General features: G+C 45.9%; 1 protein-coding gene across 1 annotated transcript; it reads left to right on the top strand.

Moving 5' to 3' along the window:
- Window positions 1-432: 432 nt before the first annotated feature.
- On the top strand, window positions 433-3,807 carry LOC115478322 (the record flags this gene model as incomplete). Its single annotated transcript, XM_030215625.1, has 2 exons — window positions 433-909; window positions 1,675-3,807. Coding segments are annotated over 2 exons (2,610 nt in total), but the record flags the coding sequence as incomplete, so codon positions are not given.
- Between the last annotated feature and the right edge of the window lie 14,638 nt (window positions 3,808-18,445).

Genomic DNA, 18,445 nt, shown 5'->3' with positions numbered 1-18,445 from the left:
AACCTGCCACACCCTAGGTTGGACTTTTCACCCGGCCTCTACCCTTCTGTGCCACATCCTCTCCTGTTAACCTCTGAAGACCCGTTTTGGGTTCCACTCCCTGACTCCTCAACTCCCGACAGCCCAGCCTCTCCCTCTAATACCCCTACCCACTCATCAGGGGCCCGGCATCCCTTTCAATGGACTGAATCACCTGTGACCACCTCTCAGTCTATGAGTACCCCTCCCCATCCCTCAGGGGTTCAACACACCTCCACTGAATGGGTTAGACCCGCTGCAATCACCTTTGAGCATGATAGGAGGGTAGCTCCTAGCTCTACCTCAGGTTCCATTCCCACCTCCTCGAGAGTTCTGCCCCTCCGCCAGGTAACTACCACTCGACCGGATCCTAATAATCAGGGTCAGGTTATACAGGCACAGGCCTATCAGTATGTACCCTTCACAACCACCGATCTCCTGAATTGGAAGACGCATTACCCCTCTTATACTGAAAAGCCTCAGGCAGTGGTGGACCTAGTGGCTAGCATTATGGCCACCCATAACCCAACCTGGACTGATTGTCAACAACTTCTCCTGACCCTCTTCACAACTGAGGAGAGGCGGAAGATTTTGCAAAATGCTGAGGCCATCACGCGAGCACGTGCTCCCGAGAGGACACCGGACCTAGAGGGATGGGTTAGAGCTCGGTTTCCTCGCGCAGCTCCAGCTTGGGATCCAAATGATGGGCAGCACTATGAACTGTTGTCTGGCTATTGCCGGGACTTGCTGGAAGGTATGAGGAAAGGCATAAAGAGGCCCATTAATCTGGCAAAGGTCTCTGAAATTCTCCAAGGGGCAACTGAATCCCCTGGGGCCTTTCTAGAGCGACTAATTGAAGCCTACAGAACATACACCCCATTTGACCCTGAAGCCCAAGAAAACCAGAGAATGGTGAATAGCGCATTGGTGGCCCAGAGTATGCCAGATATCCGGAAGAAGTTGCAGCGTCAGGAGGGATTCGCAGGGATGAATACCACCCAGCTAATTGAGATCGCAACCAAGGTTTTCATTAATAGAGATCAGGAGGTGCGCCGAGAGGCTGACCGGAAGATGCAGAAGAAGGCCGACCTTTTAGCGGCAGCCATTACTAATTCCACCCTTAACCGAGGTCGACCTCTAGCTAATGGGAAGCCAAAGTGGGACCCCGGACCACCAGCCAGGCCCCGAGATTCCTTCAATCAATCCCGGCCAAGGGGGGAGAATCCCAGACCAAGATTGGAGAGGGACCAGTGTGCCTACTGTAAGGAAAGAGGGCACTGGAAAGATGAATGCCCCCAGAGGCGCCAGGGACTGAGAAGGGGACCAGGAGATCGAGGAAGCCGAGGCCGAGTTCGAGAGGGAAGATATGAGCCTCCTGAATCTGACATCATCGGGATAGCCGAGATGGCAGAATGGGACGAATAGGACAGACCGGGTTCCTACAAACTGGGCTCCCAGGAACCTATGGTCAAGTTAACTATAGGGAGCCGCTCAATTCCATTTATGATTGATACAGGAGCTGAACATTCTGTTGTGACGGAGCGATTAGCGCCTGTGTCTGGAAAAACTGTCCGAGTGGTGGGTGCCACGGAGGTGCAGAACCGGAGGCCCTTCCTGACAACCCGTAGATGCCAATTAGGCTCACACATAGTCACTCATGAATTCCTGTATATGCCAGACTGTCCAATCCCTTTGTTAGGTCGAGACCTGCTGTCCAAGCTTAGGGCCCAAATTTCCTTTGACTCTGATGGCCAGACTTCAGTCTCCTTTCGGCCCCCGACATCCAGCCCTAAGGGTATATTGAGTTTCTGCTGCCCTCTTGAAGAAGAATGGCGGCTGCATCAGTCGCATGGCCAAGTTGACCTACCCCTGGCAGACAGCTTTCAGGTCAGTGGGGTATGGGCAGAAGATAATCCCCCAGGGTTGGCCCGAAATATTCCTCCTGTACATGTAGATTTACTTCCAAGTGCCCGGCCAATCCATCTTCGCCAATACCCAATTCCCAGAAAGGCTCTGGAAGGGATTCAAGCACATTTGAATCGTCTGTTATCCCATGGAATTATTCGTCCTTGCCAGTCTCCATGGAATACGCCACTATTGCCAGTTCAGAAGCCAGGGACTGAGGACTACCGGCCAGTCCAAGACTTACGAGTGGTCAACAAATCCACTATCTCATTACACCCTGTAGTGCCTAATCCATATGTCCTGTTAGGATTGATACCTTCTGGAGCTACCCATTTCACGACACTAGACCTAAAAGATGCCTTCTTTTGTATTCGGGTGGCCCCAGCCAGTCAATTGCTTTTTGCCTTTCAATGGGAAAACCCAGTAACAGGAAGGAAGCTTCAGTATACATGGACCCGCCTGCCACAGGGGTTCAAGAACTCCCCCACTATTTTTGGGACAGCCCTAGGGCAAGACCTTAAGACTTTTAAATCTGAGCCTTCCAGGCGAGTTTTACTCCAGTATGTAGATGACCTCCTGATTGCAGCAGTGACCCAGGAAGAGTGTTTTGAGGCTACTAGAGAATTGCTGGAGCTACTCTTGGATGCAGGCTATAAGGTCTCACGCTCAAAGGCCCAACTCTGTCAGTCAGAAGTGAAGTATCTGGGCTTTTGCATTTCCCAGGGAAGTCGGAGACTGGATGCTAGTAGGAAGCAAGCGGTAGCTGCAATTCCCCAACCCAAGTCTAGAAGAGAAGTTAGGGAATTCCTGGGAGCAGCCGGATTCTGCAGAATTTGGATTCCAAATTTTGCATTGATGGCGAAACCCCTTTACCAAGCCACAAAGGGGGGTGAAAAGGAACCATTTGAATGGGGACCTACTGCTCAACAATCCTTCATTGCCATAAAGAAAGCCCTACTCCAAGCCCCTGCGTTAGGCCTTCCTGATGTGGAGAAACCTTTCTCATTGTATGTCCATGAGCGACAGGGGGTTGCTCTGGGTGTGTTGACCCAGATGATGGGATCCTGGCAGAGGCCTGTTGCATACCTGTCTAAACAGCTGGATGGAGTGGCTAAAGGATGGCCAGCCTGCATGAGGGCCATTGCAGCAACAGCCTTACTGGTCCAGGAAGCTGATAAGTTGACCTTGGGGCAAGAACTGGTTGTTAAAGTCCCCCATGCAGTTCTCACCCTCATGGAGTATAAGGGCAACCACTGGTTTACAAATAACCGCATGGTTAAGTACCAAGCTAGTTTGTGTGAGAATCCACGGATACACCTGGAAACAGTGGCTACATTCAATCCTGCTACTCTTTTGCCAGCATCTGAGGGACCACCGGATCATGACTGTATCCAAACCATGGATGAAGTGTACTCCAGTCGACCAGATCTTAAAGATGTTCCGTGGAGGGACCCAGATGTAATTTATTTCACAGATGGAAGCAGTTATGTGGAGAACTCCAAGCGATTGGCAGGCTATGCTGTGGTGACAGAGGACAAGGTGATAGAAGCAAGAGCCCTGCCCCAAGGAACTTCAGCCCAGAAAGCAGAACTTGTGGCCCTCATACGAGCTCTGGAGTTAGCAGCAGGACTGGTAACCAACATTTATACTGATTCCAAGTATGCCTTCACAACTCTACATGCTCATGGAGCTTTGTATAAGGAAAAGGGACTCATAAATGCTGCAGGCCAACCTGTTAAGTATGGACCTGAAATACTTCAGCTGCTAGAGGCTGTGTGGGCCCCTAAGAAGGTAGCTGTTATTCACTGCAGGGGACACCAAAGAATAGATACTCCAGTGGCCCGAGGGAACTGCCATGCTGATCGGGTGGCCAAGGAAGCTGCTCGAGGACCCCCAGCAAGTACTGTGACTCCCCTGTTCCAAATCCGATTGCAAGAATGGACACCTATGTATACCCAAACGGAAGAGAAATGGGCTCAAGAAGAAGGTGCAGTAAGGAGACCTGATGGCTGGTTACATCTCCCTGATACCAGAGTTCTGGTGCCACGCCACCTAGCTTGGCCTGTAGTGTCTCAAGCTCATGACCTATCACACTTAGGGAAAACAGCACTAGCCCGTCTACTCAGTCGAGTAGTGGTGCTGGAAGGATTGGATAGTCTGGTTGCCACTGCCTCTGCCCGATGTACTCTCTGTGCCCAGAATAATGCTCGTCAGGGACCCCGTATTCCACCAGGAGTTCAGTCTAGAGGACTAACACCCTTTGAGTCTTTAGTTATAGACTTCACAGAAATGCCCAGGAGCGGTAGGCTCCGATACCTCTTGGTCATGGTCTGTACCTTTTCTGGGTGGGTGGAAGCATATCCTACAGTCACTGAGAAAGCCACAGAAGTAGCTCGAGCCCTCCTTAGGGATGTCATCCCCAGGTATGGACTGCCCCTTGCCATAGGTTCAGATAATGGTCCCGCCTTTGTTGAAGCTACACTTCAGGCCCTGTCCCGCGCATTGCGCATTACCTGGAAATTGCATTGTGCCTATCGTCCCCAGAGTTCAGGGCAGGTTGAGCGGGCAAACAGAACCTTGAAAAATAGCCTAGCAAAGATTTGTCAGGAAACCCAATTGAAATGGCCACAGGCATTGCCACTAGCCCTCTTCCGCCTCCGATGCACCCCAACTAAAGGAACAGCCCTCTCTCCCTTTGAAATTGTGTATGGGAAGCCCCCAGCCATTTTACAGGGAATTAAGGGAGACATAGGGATTTTAGGGTCTGCCCAGGTGCAGGAGCAGGTAGCCCACTTGGGCAAGATAATTTCTGAGCTTCAGTCTTATGTGAGAGAAATAAACCCTGTCCCCTTCCAGGCTCAGGTACATTCCTTCTTGCCAGGGGATAGAGTTTGGGTAAAAGACTGGAGGCTCCAGCCTTTGGGGCCCCGATGGAAAGGACCTTTTACTGTTTTGCTTTCTACCCCTGCAGCTGTGAAGGTCGCAGGGATAACTCCATGGGTCCATTGGTCTCGAATTAAGTCTGCTGACCAGACTGAGCCCAGCACGGATCAGACGGAGCCTAGACAGTGGAGAGCAGAAAGTGATCCAGCGGAGCCATTGAAGTTGCGCTTGACCCGAACCAAAGAATCTACTAGCTGAAAAGAAGGGTCAACTGTATACTGCAGGAGCGGCTGAACTTCGGCTTCACACGGAGACTCTTTCTTGCCTGATTCTGGCTTTCCTGGAATTTGAAAGCTTGATCCTTGTCAGTTGAGGGTCTATCCCAACTGGTATAAGAACTCAAAGACTGAGAACACTATATTAGAGTAATCTGTGATTAGCACAGACTGTTGAAATATTATTGCTTAATTAGTTTGCTGTATTTGTTTTAGATTAGGAAGAAAGAAAATGTTAGTAGTTTGGATGCTTTTGTTGTTTTCTACTCCTTGCCTCCTTGTTCCTAATACCCCAACTCGCTCCAACCTTTGGTTACACTCTGTCCAGGAACTAATTAGCCAGGCAAAGATTACTTCCCCTTGTATTGTGTGTTCCCGATTTTCTCCTTATACCACAGATGTCCCAGCTGTTCCTGTCCCTGTGCAACTCCCAGCTCTTATACCTCCCTACTTTTCGAGTTCAGGTCCTTGGAGCCAGGATTATACTTGGTGGTCCTTTTATAATGCTACTTCCCCCTCTGAATCTTCTCTAAGGCCAGTTTTTACGTCTCCCTATCCAGCCTCTGGAGTGTTTTGTTTAACAAGAAGCATCTCAACTGTTCTTCCCATTCCCTGTAATTATACTAATGTTCTCCCAGAAAAAGGAGAATCTGTGTGGGTAGTTTCTCCAGGTACTCCTATGTGCCCTGCTACCATACCTGCAGATTATGACCCAGGTGATTATCTGGCTCCTAAGCGTACCACTGAGAAGACTATAGTGTCCAAGCTTATTTTCTACTTTCATAAGTCCCCGGGGTATGAAGAGTTACTAACAAATGAGCAGCCTGTCACAATTGGGGATTGGCGCCTATGGTGTGCAAAGTCTCCATTTCGTCTTCGTTCCCCCTGGGATAGGGGCTCGCATTATGGGCACCCTAAGTACCCTGTCCAGCCTGAGCCAACATTTATTGGGAACTTTCCTCACCCTCTCCTTGGTCATTACTGGCTCTGTGATAATGTCCTCCACATGGTTCTTCCCTCCACATATGATTTTTGTGTATTGGTAACCTTGAATTATTTTCCTAAAGTTATTCCTCTCAAGCCACTATCCCCGCACCGCTCTAAGCGAGAGGCTTTGTCCTTACCCTCCTCCGTTGCCACAGAGGATGAGGCGATTGAATTAGCCCTCCAGTATATTAATTCTACTTATCCTCTGACTAAAAAGAGACTTGTAGCCCTTTCTGCCACAGCCTGGATTCCAATTGGAGGCCCGGTAGCGGGTATTACTGAACTAGGTATGGCTACCCGGAGACTTCAATCCCTACTCCATGTTTTAGTTCATGAGCTGAACGTGGTAGTCAATGCATTGCAGGATCAAATTAATGAATTAAGTATAGTTTCTCGGTATAATCGTATGGGCCTTGACTACCTCTTTGCAGCTCAGGGTGGCCTCTGTACAGTGCTAAATTCTTCAGAGTGCTGTACTATTGTCATAAATAGGACGCATGTGGTTAGGCATGCCATGGATAAAGTCCTACAGTTGGCTAGCCTTAATGTGGAAGATTACCGAGGAGGATTAGACCTTACCTCCTGGTGGTGGTCATTGGCCTCCTGGATACGTCCCTTGTTCATTTCCCTAATAGTCTTAGTTTTAGCAGGGTTGTTGTTTTGTTTCCTGGCCTCATGTGCTTCGGCAGTATGCCGTCGAACCTTAACAAGTAGGGTAATGGTGGTTCATAAGTCTATTCCTAGTTAGGATCACTATAATCTCCAGAGTTTGAGTAGTGAGACTTATCTCTGCATAAGCTGATTTTAGTCTCAAAGGGGGGAATGAGGCAGCCATGGCATAATTATATATATAAGAAATGATATTAAAAGCTTGAAGTTTGAATTCTAGCTTTTTACCTGGCAACTAAAGTGAAGGAATGTCATCTGGTTTAGGTTATTTACGTTTGCCGGGCTGGGTTAGAAAGGTCAGAGACAGGAATTTCTTTCACCCTGGTGAATGATGAAAGCTAGCTCAACAGCTGTATATTATTAGGCATACTGAATAGTTTTGTAAGCAGGCAGTTTGTTTAGGATTAAATAGAAAAATGCTTAGATAGAAAATACTATTTAGAGAGAGAGGCAATAGATTAGAATTTAGAAGTTCTTGCTTATAAGGAATACTGATTCTGTGTATTTTAGAATATGTTTTATTCTCTGTAATTTCTATGTAGGATGTTTGTTCAACTCTGTGTTACTTTTAAAATGATCCTTTGTCTGCTGTTTAAGACTGCAGTTGAGGAGATCAACATGTGGTTTGACTTAGCCATAGTTCTGGCTGGTTCAATGTATAAGCTGATAGGTGAAGAGGTCAGGACTAGTCAGCTCTCTTCTCCTTGATTAATTATAGGTAAAATGTAGAAATGGTCTTGAAAGTGATAACCTGATATGTATGCTATTAAGTAAGATTGACTTTTGACCCCTTTAATGAATGCCAGAGTTTAGTTAGCAGTTAGTACTAGGAATATGAGAAATCAATCATAATAACATGTAAGAGACTGGAGCCCAAATGTCTGGTGTAAGGGGCCCCAGGTCACAGGTCAGTTTGAGGAATACCAAACCTATGTAACTGATATTTCAAAAGTAATGATTGGTTGAGGCAAGGTAATCAATCTATTCCTTAACCAATTGGAGAGTAAGGGGGGGGCCAGGCTAGGAGGGGGCTTAGAACAGTATTTAAGTAGGAGCAGAAGCAGTTTACGTCAGAAGGAGCTCAGAAGAAAGAGAAGGACAGAAGGAACAGACAGAAGAGAAGAGAGCTGAAGAGGACAGACAAAAGCCATAACATCCAGAGAGCTGAGAGAGAGAGAAGAGAGCTAGAACTGATGTCCTGCTTTGTTTGCTGGCAAATAAAGAAGATTACTCTCTCATACTGGTGTGTGCTGTCTGACTCCTGAAGTATCACAAATTCCTATCTCAATTCCTGCAACAATATCAATAAACCAGTTAGAAACACAACAATCAGATATCTGTTGAACAAAAGTATGAAAGAAACAAAAGTATGAAAGATGTGGAGTGGAAAGCTCCATGATTACAACAAACTGTTTCAACACTAAATCTCCTGGGACATGATGGGGCCCACATCAGCTAAAGGCAAGGCTCCAGAAAGTCTGTGGTATAATGGGAACCAGATGTAGCATAAAAGAATTTATGGTATGGTACAGCCTACATACAGCCTGCCTGCATACTGCAAGCACGTGATATCAGGAGAAGATTATAAGGAGAGTGGAACAAAGAAATTAGTAAGCATTTTGAATTTTTCTTTGTCTGTATAAAGCCTTCTTGATTTACCTTAAGCATGCTGATTTCTTTGTCTATAGCATTCTGATTTATTCGCTATATATTGCTTGTTTGTGTAGATATGCTTATAGTGCAGAAATGCTTCCCGAATATCTCCTTTGAAAGATATCCGGTAGAATTGTAAATAAACCTTATATTAAATATTAAATATTCGTCTAGCATTCTCTACAAAAGTGGCGAGCCAGCCAGGAGCAGATTTATGCCGCAGATTTATGCCGCACACGGAAAAGAGAAGGCGAGATGAATGACAAATTAAGTGTTTGTTGTTAATGAAGTTTTTTACAGGATTGAAAGCAAAGCAAGCGTTGTTTACGCCTAATTACTGTGTACCACGGATGTGGGATTGATCAGCCTACTGAAAGGACATATAGGTGAGGACTCCTGAGCTTGCTAAAGAAAAATAAGAAGATGCGTGGGTAAGCTTACATTACATTGTGGACTTATTAGTGGTATATTTGTTTAGCTTTGTAGTTTTCTCTTTTGTATATTTTCTTTGTTTAAGTGCATTAGTATATTTTTGTAGGTTGTGGTTTTATAGGAGAAATTGTAATAGTCAGAATAAAATGGAAGGGAAAGGGGCAGATAAGAAAGAAAAGCCTGTATTTTCTTTGTATTTAGATTTAGATAGTTCAAAAAATTGCTCCCCTTTGCAGCATGTCTTAGAGAAGCATCTTACAATTTGGAATCTATTTTCTGTATCAGCAGATCTATTTCAGGCTGATGTAGATAGGATACAAAAAGAGGCAGAAATGTGCAAAAGAAATAATCCCCCGTCATATGAATCTAGCAGGGACACGTTGTGCCCCCTAAGGGCGTCTGATAAAATGAAGGAATCAAAGCTAAAGCGCCCTGTGCCATGCGCTGGGTATTCGGCTCTTGATGACCCCCCCAGTGATTCAGAAAGTGAAAAGGGAGGGTATAATGAGGACAGCGATGTGGGGACTAGGGAACAGAAAAGAGAAGCAAAACGAGTAAGAAAAAAAAAAGAAAAAGGAAAATCTAGTGCAGAATCAGGCACTTACCCTGATTTGAAAACTCTGATTACATCAGAACAATATGACCTGGCAACTCAATTTGAAATGATTTTAAAGCTCTATGTGCAGAGTCAGGTATCAGCATCTTTCAACTGGCAGTGCAGATGGGAATGTTATTAAGGCTGCTCTTTCTGTAGCGCTGTTAATTTGGTGTTTAACTTTTCAGTCCTGTAAAGTGGAGGAATGCCATCTGAGTTTAATTTACTCCTTGGCCCTGTTTTGAGTGATGGGTAATTATTTACCACTGGATACCATTATAAGCAAAAGGATTAGGCTAATGCTGTGGTTTAAATAATTGTAGATGAGTTATGATTTCTGCTTATTTTAGAATATGTTTTATTCTATGTAATTAAGTTCTATTTCTATGTAGAATATCTTTAACTGACTTTTCAAAGTGAGCTGCTTTGTCTACAGTTTACATCTGGTTTGAATTGTCCATGGCGAGTTCTGTGAAAGAGGTCAGAGAAAGTCAACTCTCTACTCCTTGATTGATTAGTTAAATGTAGGACTGGCCCCTTAGTCCCTCAAAGGAAACCTAAGTTATGAAGTTGATTGGGAATCTGAGAATTTACTTGTCTAATGCATTTTTTTTCAATACCTCTTCATCCAGAGTCTAGGGATTTGACGTCATTTATAGTACAGAATGAGGCATACAGATGGACTAGGATGCCGCAAGGCTTTACTGATAGTCCATCGGTATTCTCAAAACAACTAATGATGGATTTAAATTTGTGGGTAAAAGACATGGGAAACAGTTGGGCAGCTATGATTAATCAGAATAATGAAGTAAATACACCAGTAGCTTTTTTGTCAGGTTCTTTTAATCATGTTGAAAAGGGAATGAAAGAAATACCAAAGTTACTGACAGCTATTGTGGCAGCAGTAGGCAAATGGAGAGCACAAATGCCTTTTGTTCCTATTGTAATACATACCAACCACACGATTAAAACGCTGTTGAGCCCTAGCCAGACAGCATTGACAGCCACTAGATTTGGAAAATATCAAGCAGTACTTTTAGGTGTGCGGATGTTATAATGCCGTTGTATCGCTCCATGGTGCGACCGCACCTGGAGTACTGTGTTCAGTACTGGTCTCCGTATCTCAAAAAAGATATAGTAGAATTGGAAAAGGTACAGCGAAGGGCGACGAAAATGATAGTGGGGATGGGACGACTTTCCTATGAAGAGAGGCTGAGAAGGCTAGGGCTTTTTAGCTTGGAGAAGAGACGGCTGAGGGGAGATATGATAGAAGTGTATAAAATAATGAATGGAATGGATCGGGTGGATGTGAAGCGACTGTTCACGCTATCCAAAAATACTAGGACTAGAGGGCATGAGTTGAAGCTACAGTGGTAAATTTAAAACGAATCGGAGAAAATTTTTCTTCACCCAACGTGTAATTAGACTCTGGAATTCGTTGCCGGAGAACGTGGTACGGGCGGTTAGCTTGACGGAGTTTAAAAAGGGGTTAGATAGATTCCTAAAGGACAAGTCCATAGACCGCTATTAAATGGACTTGGAAAAATTCCGCATTTTTAGGTATAACTTGTCTGGAATGTTTTTACGTTTGGGGAGCGTGCCAGGTGCCCTTGACCTGGATTGGCCACTGTCGGTGACAGGATGCTGGGCTAGATGGACCTTTGGTCTTTCCCAGTATGGCACTACTTATGTACTTATGTACTTATGATATAAGAATAATACCATTAACTAAAGAACAGAGAAATAAGATAGATCTGCTTTTTCCTGTCGATCTAGAGGGTGAGATTGATACTATAGAAATACCTACATTTCACTGTCTTACTTTTGAACCCTTATCTGATGGATTAATATGGTTTACAGATGGAGCTTGTGAAAGGACTGTTGCAGGCTTTGCCTGCGTGCAGGTGGATGAGAATCTAAGAAAGATAACACAAGTACAATATAAAACCCCTCCTGACCATACTGCACAGCCGTTATTACGGCCTTACAACACACTGATATGACTCAAAATGTTACTATATATACTGATAGTGGTTACGTTGCAAGTTCACTACAGTATCATATATTAAAATGGCAGCGTAGGGGGATGATAACCAGTGCAGGTAAAAATCTACAACATTACACATATTGGAAATTGCTGTTTGAAATTTTGGCAAGAAGGGAACGTGAAGGTAGAAAAACTGCAGTTGTGTGGACCCCGGCCCACACTGAAAGGCCAACCTTTGAGGCACTAGGTAATGCAATGGCTGATGCAGCAGCAACGGAGGTGGTTAAGCAAAGTGAAAAGATTTTGTATAATACTAGACAGACACAGGAAGGGCCACTTACGAATGTAGATAAGATTGAAATGTGGCAGCCAGAGGGACAGGAAAGTGAAAAATGGTTGAAGAAGGGATGTATGCAAGTGGGAAGTGAATGGTTTAATGAGGAAGAAGGATTACCTTGCATGCCAATGAGCCAGGCGATTAAAGTATTGAGTGATTGGCATGCAACCATGCATTGGAATAAAGAAACAATGAGGCAACAATTTGAACAAAGATTTTGGACTTTAAAAATTGATAACTTGATTCAACAGGTTGTGCAAAATTGCATGGTATGTAATATTAACATACCTAAACGAGGTCCTAAAATATCACCTGGGACACTTCCAATACCAGAAGGCCCAGCAAAAGAATGGTACATTGATTTCACTGATATGATTGTTCCAGTGCAGGGAAAAAGGTATTTGTTAGTTTGGGTGGATGCTTTCTCAAGGTGGATAGAAGCATTTCCATGTAAAAGAGAGACAGCACATGAGGTAGTACAATGCCTGGTAACTCATATTATGCCAAGGCATGGGTGTCCGTCTAGAATAATTTCTGATAACGGGACACATTTTAATAACAGTATTTTGAAAGAAATGGAAACGATTATGGGTTTAACACACAGGAAAGTATCAGTGTATCGCCCCACCTCCAATGGTTTGGTGGAGCGCTACAATGGCATTTTAAAAACAAAGCTGAGAGTCTTATTAAAATCTCTCAATAAAGAAATGGTGGGAAAATTATATACATGGCTTGATGTATTGCCATTAGCATTAATGACAATACGGGCCCAACCTAATGGGCGTACAAAATTGTCCCCATTCCAAATTCAGACAGGACGTCATTTCTTCCCGATGCAGACAGCAAGTACTGATAGCACAGCTCAGTACTGGCAAAAGCTACAACCTATGTTAAACCTGACAAGTGATATGATCCGAACAAATGTAGCATCACAGACAGGGATTATTAATGATGTTTGTGCTTTTAAAGTAGGTGATCTAGTACTACGAAAGAACTTTACACATAAAACATGGAAGGATCCTGTATATGTAGGGCCTTTTGCTATCACGGCCCTTACTCAGACCGCTGCCCGTCTGGAAGGTCATACTTCTTGGATACATTTATCAGATATTCGACGAACTAATAATATTGAAATGGACAAAGAATAAACATAATGGTATTGGACTGTTGTTGTTTGTTAATGGACAATGAACACATATGAGAATAAACTTGTTACAGCGGCCAAGATGTTGAATTTGACTGATTGTATCATATGTGCCCACATCCTTGTCCTTGCCAGCTATGATATATGGGACTACAATGATAAAATTGAGTGGGCACCATGTCTATTATCCCAATAATACCTGTGTAAGGGATGATGAAAACCTTCATTGGACAAATGAGACTATTTATAAGCAAGCCTTGCTTATGGACAAGTACCCACAGACATCATTTTGGTGTCTGATTAATAGTATGACAACTGATGTAACAACTGATTCAATGAATGTTAATACCTTGGAATATGTTTTAATTTGTGTAATTTTTAATGCCACATCAGCTAATGAAAAGCAAGAATGACAGTATACTTCCCTTTGATGAAACTCACTGTCTGTATTCAAAGGAAATATAAATTTTGTACCCTAGTACAAGTGAATCTGTTTAATGCTGTATAAAATGTGTATTAGCATGTTTGCAAAGATGTACCAGGATGCTTTTAAAATGATAATGATAATTGAAATCAGAATGAACAAAACTTTAATATGTCAGAAGAAAATATGAAAGACGTATGATAAAGGCAGAGCTTGCAGGCATAGCATATCATAAATAACAAGGGGGAGGAGATTTAGAAGGGAGGTGAGGAAACAGACTGGAGCTGAAACAGATGTGTTGAGGCCTGGAATATCAGACCTCAAAGGGAGGATTTGTTGAACAAAAGTATGAAAGAAACAAAAGTATGAAAGATGTGGAGTGGAAAGCTCCATGATTACAACAAACTGTTTCAACACTAAATCTCCTGGGACATGATGGGGCCCACATCAGCTAAAGGCAAGGCTCCAGAAAGTCTGTGGTATAATGGGAACCAGATGTAGCATAAAAGAATTTATGGTATGGTACAGCCTACATACAGCCTGCCTGCATACTGCAAGCACGTGATATCAGGAGAAGATTATAAGGAGAGTGGAACAAAGAAATTAGTAAGCATTTTGAATTTTTCTTTGTCTGTATAAAGCCTTCTTGATTTACCTTAAGCATGCTGATTTCTTTGTCTATAGCATTCTGATTTATTCGCTATATATTGCTTGTTTGTGTAGATATGCTTATAGTGCAGAAATGCTTCCCGAATATCTCCTTTGAAAGATATCCGGTAGAATTGTAAATAAACCTTATATTAAATATTAAATATTCGTCTAGCATTCTCTACATATCATAAACCAGTTAGAAACACAACAATGAGATCACAACAGTTAGATCACAGTATTTGCAAAGCAGATTAAAACAGGGTTTTTTTTTAAAGTCTTACATAATGTTACGTTAATCTGTAACATTATGCTGATGATGCCTTTACAACATAATGTAAGACACATTGAGCCTGCAAATAGGTGGGAAAATGTGGAGTACAAATGCAGCAAATAAATAAATAAATAAATGCTTTAGGATAATTGACAGTCAAGTGTCAGGTATAAGGAAATGAGAGTTTGTGGTCCGAAAATGGGTGTGGCAGGCCTCATTGTCCTAGTTGGCTGTTGAGACTTCTATGTGTATCTCAATAGAGCTGTTTCCTACGGCAGTCTTTCCCAAGTCCAGTCCTGGAGGAGCCCTTGCAAGTGTGTTTTCCCAGATATATGCATAAACCTGATTTCTATACATTGCCTATATTAAATGGCAATCTCTTTCATGCATTGTTATAGTACCTGACTGGAAAGTGGTACTCCTGGAGCAGACTTTGTAAACACTGTCCAAGAACAGTTGTGAATCTGGTTGTGTGTCTAACAGTCCTTGTGTGAAGCTCATCACAGTGCTATCTGGTATGGTTTCCATCTGCTACATGTGTATATCACTCATCAGGTTGCTATACTTCTGCACTAGCATCACTTGGAATGAACTCTTTAAGGTGATCTGTAGATATTGACCTATATCCCTGATGTTCTTCTGTTACAATGGGTGTGCTAGGATAACACTGTATAGTCTGACAGACTGCATTGTCTATAACACAGTGTTTTTGGGCTTACACTGTTTCAGAGTGTCAAGATCTGTGGGAGTACTGTTAATCCTTCCAGTGGTCCACTCCATCTCAGGACTTCTAAGTTCATAGGTGCATTCTGTGTATAGTCTGTGCTGCAAACCCATGGTTGTCAGTGAACAGGTCAGGATACTCATTTTGTTCTTCCTGCTTGAGGTTCTCCAGAGAACCAGTAGGTTTACCTTAGAACCACATTGTTTCTTACATAGAAGTATTTATTTATTGTAGAAACATCTATACTGCTAATATCTAATTGTTTCACAAACTGCACACCAAATGTACATGAAATACAAATAATAATACACTCAGCATAAGCACCACTAAAATATGACGTATGTCTCTCAAGTGTACTGCTGCAGTGTAGAGGTTTTGGTGTGTTTGTGGCCTCAAACATTAGTGAAACTTTTATTACACAGTAACATGTACCTGGTTTGTCTCCATTGTGCCTCAGTTGGTGTCTTTTTAGTTGTGAAAGCTGAGTGAGGGTTCAGTTATCCGCTGTCCATGTAAATCATTTCTCTTGTGTGTGGATATTTTGGTGGCTTGTTAGATGTGAAAACCCAGAAAAACATGTATCACATTCAGTTTATGTAAATGTTTTTTTTCCAGAGTGGAACACTTGAAGTCTGTTTAGCTCTGAAAACTGAGTGAAGCTTTTATTACACTCTAGACAAGTAAACAATAACTCATAGGTGTGGGCCATGTAATAGCTTTCTAGTTCTGAAAGGTGAGTAAAGCTATTATTACACTCAGCATATGTGAATAGTTTCTCTCCTGTATGGATCATTTATAACACAGTGTTTGTAGGGTGAGCTTGTGGAGGACAAATGGTCAGTATGCCCTTGTGAACTGTACTTTTCAGTTATGTATATGTAGTTGTGTGTCCCGTCCCGGGCTCTTACCTGGCGGCCCGCAGGAGGGAGCGGTAACCAGGGGCGCCCACGGGATCCGGGACGGCGGGATGAGGCTGCCGACAGGGCCGGCGCTGCCGCTGGCTGCTCCGAGGCCAGCGATCCGAGGGAGCAAGCGCCGGCCTCGGAGAAGGAGATCCGCCGGCCAAGATGGCGGCGCCGGCGTCGTCGTCCTCCTCGTTGGAGCAGGACCAGCGAGGCAGCTCCGCCCACTTGCGCCGGATTGGCGCACCAACGGGGAGACTCCGCCCGCCAGACAGGGGCACCAATCCGGGCCCCCTCTGCCTGCCTGGGCGAAGAGGATTGGCTCCAGCTGTTACCAGAGGAAGGATGGGCGGGGGATTTAAACCCCGAGACGGAAGGGATCCAGCGCTTCCGTTTTGTTTGTCAGAAGCCGACACAGGGGTTGCGTCCTGCTAGCCCCCTTCAGAGACTGTGTCTTCCGCTAGCCGTCCTTGCTAGCCTACTCCAGAGACAGTGCTCCTCTTCAGCTAGCCGTCCTGCTAGCCCCCTTCAGAGACTGTGTCGTCCGCTAGCCGTCCTTGCTAGCCTACTCCAGAGACAGTGCTCCTCTTCAGCTAGCCGTCCTGCTAGCCCCCTTCCGAGACTGTGTCTTCCGCTAGCTGTCCTTGCTAGCCAACTCCAGAGACAGTGCTCCTCTTCAGCTAGCCGTCCTGCTAGCCCCCTTCAGAGACTGTGTCGTCCGCTAGCCGTCCTTGCTAGCCTACTCCAGAGACAGTGCTCCTCTTCAGCTAGCCGTCCTGCTAGCCCCCTTCCGAGACTGTGTCTTCCGCTAGCTGTCCTTGCTAGCCAACTCCAGAGACAGTGCTCCTCTTCAGCTAGCCGTCCTGCTAGCCCCCTTCAGAGACTGTGTCTTCCGCTAGCCGTCCTTGCTAGCCAATTCCAGAGACAGTGCTCCTCTTCAGCTAGCCGTCCTGCTAGCCCCCTTCAGAGACTGTGTTTTCAGCTAGCCATCCGGCTAGCCATCTCCAGAGCCTGAATCTCCTCTCGGAGTCCTAGCCGCCTCTGCTAGTCCTCCCTTAAAGACTGCGTGCTTACTGTCAGCCAGGTCAGCCGTCACCCCGCGGTTCCAGCAGTCCTGCTGGCCGCCTGCAGCTGAGGGCTCAACCCTCGGTGAACGGCGGTCGCCGCGGGTGAAGATTCGGGGTGCTCGGCTGCCCTCTGGGGCCTTGTGGGGCCTCGGGGAACTTGAGGGCTCACCAACCAAGAAACAACAGGGACGCGACAGGAAACGGAAGCCATGAGCTCGCCAACGCAACCTGATCTACGGGACCTGGCCAAGGTACTCCAGCAGCAGCAGGAGCAGCTTAACGCCCTGTCTGGGGCGCTTCAGAACGTATGCTCGCAACTTTCCACGCTTCAGGTACAGAACCAGGCCGCTGCGGTCCAGGGGGCCGCAGCGGCTCCCCGTGTGGGAGGGTTCCGCATGGGACCTCGGTTCCCTGAACCAGCTCGATATGATGGGATCCCCGGAGGCTGTCGGGGGTTCCTCAACCAGTGTAACCTGGCCTTCCGGATGCAACCGGAGGCATTTGCTTCGGACCAAAGTAAGGTGGGCTACATTATGGGCCTCTGCGAAGGGAAGGCCCAGGCCTGGGTGGCCCCCCTAAACGAACAGCAAGACCCCGTCTTGGATGATTATAGTGAATTTCAGCGCCGGTTCCGGATGGTGTTCGACCTTCCTGGGAGACCCTCCTCCGTGGCGTCGGAACTGCTGCGGATTCATCAGGGAGAAGGGACGGTGGCCGATTACGCCATCCGGTTTCGGACCTTAGCCACGGAGCTGCGTTGGAATCCGGAGTCCTTGATGGCCATCTTTATGGAAGGCTTACAAGAACGGATCAAGGACGAATTGGCTGGACGGGAGGTCCCAGGACAATTGGATGCCCTCATCTCGCTCTGTATACGAGTAGACACCCGGTTCCAGGAGCAAGCCAGAGCCCGGGCGGAGCGGCAGAAGTGGGCGCGAGGGACGTCCCGGATGGGCAAAGGGCCATCCCCTCGCCAGGGGAACCGGGACTCCACGGAGCCCGGGGAAGAGCCGATGGTGATGGGCCGTCAACGGCTGGCTCCCTCCGACAGACAGAAACGCCTGTCGAACGGACTGTGCCTCTATTGTGGTGAGGCTGGTCATTTCATCCGGACTTGTCCCGTCCGGCCGGGAAATGCTTCCCCAAAGGCACCCTGAGGGGAGGGTTCTTGGGGCACTCCGCTCCCCTACCGGACTCCTTGATAACCCTGCCAGTAATGTTACGGTGGCAAGAGGCCACGATCCAGACCCGGGCCCTGGTGGACTTGGGGTCCGGGGGCAACTTTATCGGACTCGAACTGCTGCAGCAAATGGGCTGGCCTACGCTCCCGCGGCGGCCGGCGCTGCGAATAACCTCCATCCAGGGAACTACCCTTCCCCAGCCGGTCACGGAGATCACCCCCGTGTTGGGATTACAGGTGGGGGAGGATCACCGGGAGGAGGTCCAATTCCTAGTGCTATCCCGGACCATCCACCCGGTGGTCCTGGGGCTGCCATGGCTACGGTGCCACAACCCTATTAT

The sequence above is a fragment of the Microcaecilia unicolor genome, chromosome 10 (assembly GCF_901765095.1).
Source record: "Microcaecilia unicolor chromosome 10, aMicUni1.1, whole genome shotgun sequence".
NCBI classification, from domain to species: domain Eukaryota; kingdom Metazoa; phylum Chordata; class Amphibia; order Gymnophiona; family Siphonopidae; genus Microcaecilia; species Microcaecilia unicolor.
Note: the sequence above shows the minus strand (reverse complement) of the source record. Positions and strands in the feature narration are given on the sequence as shown.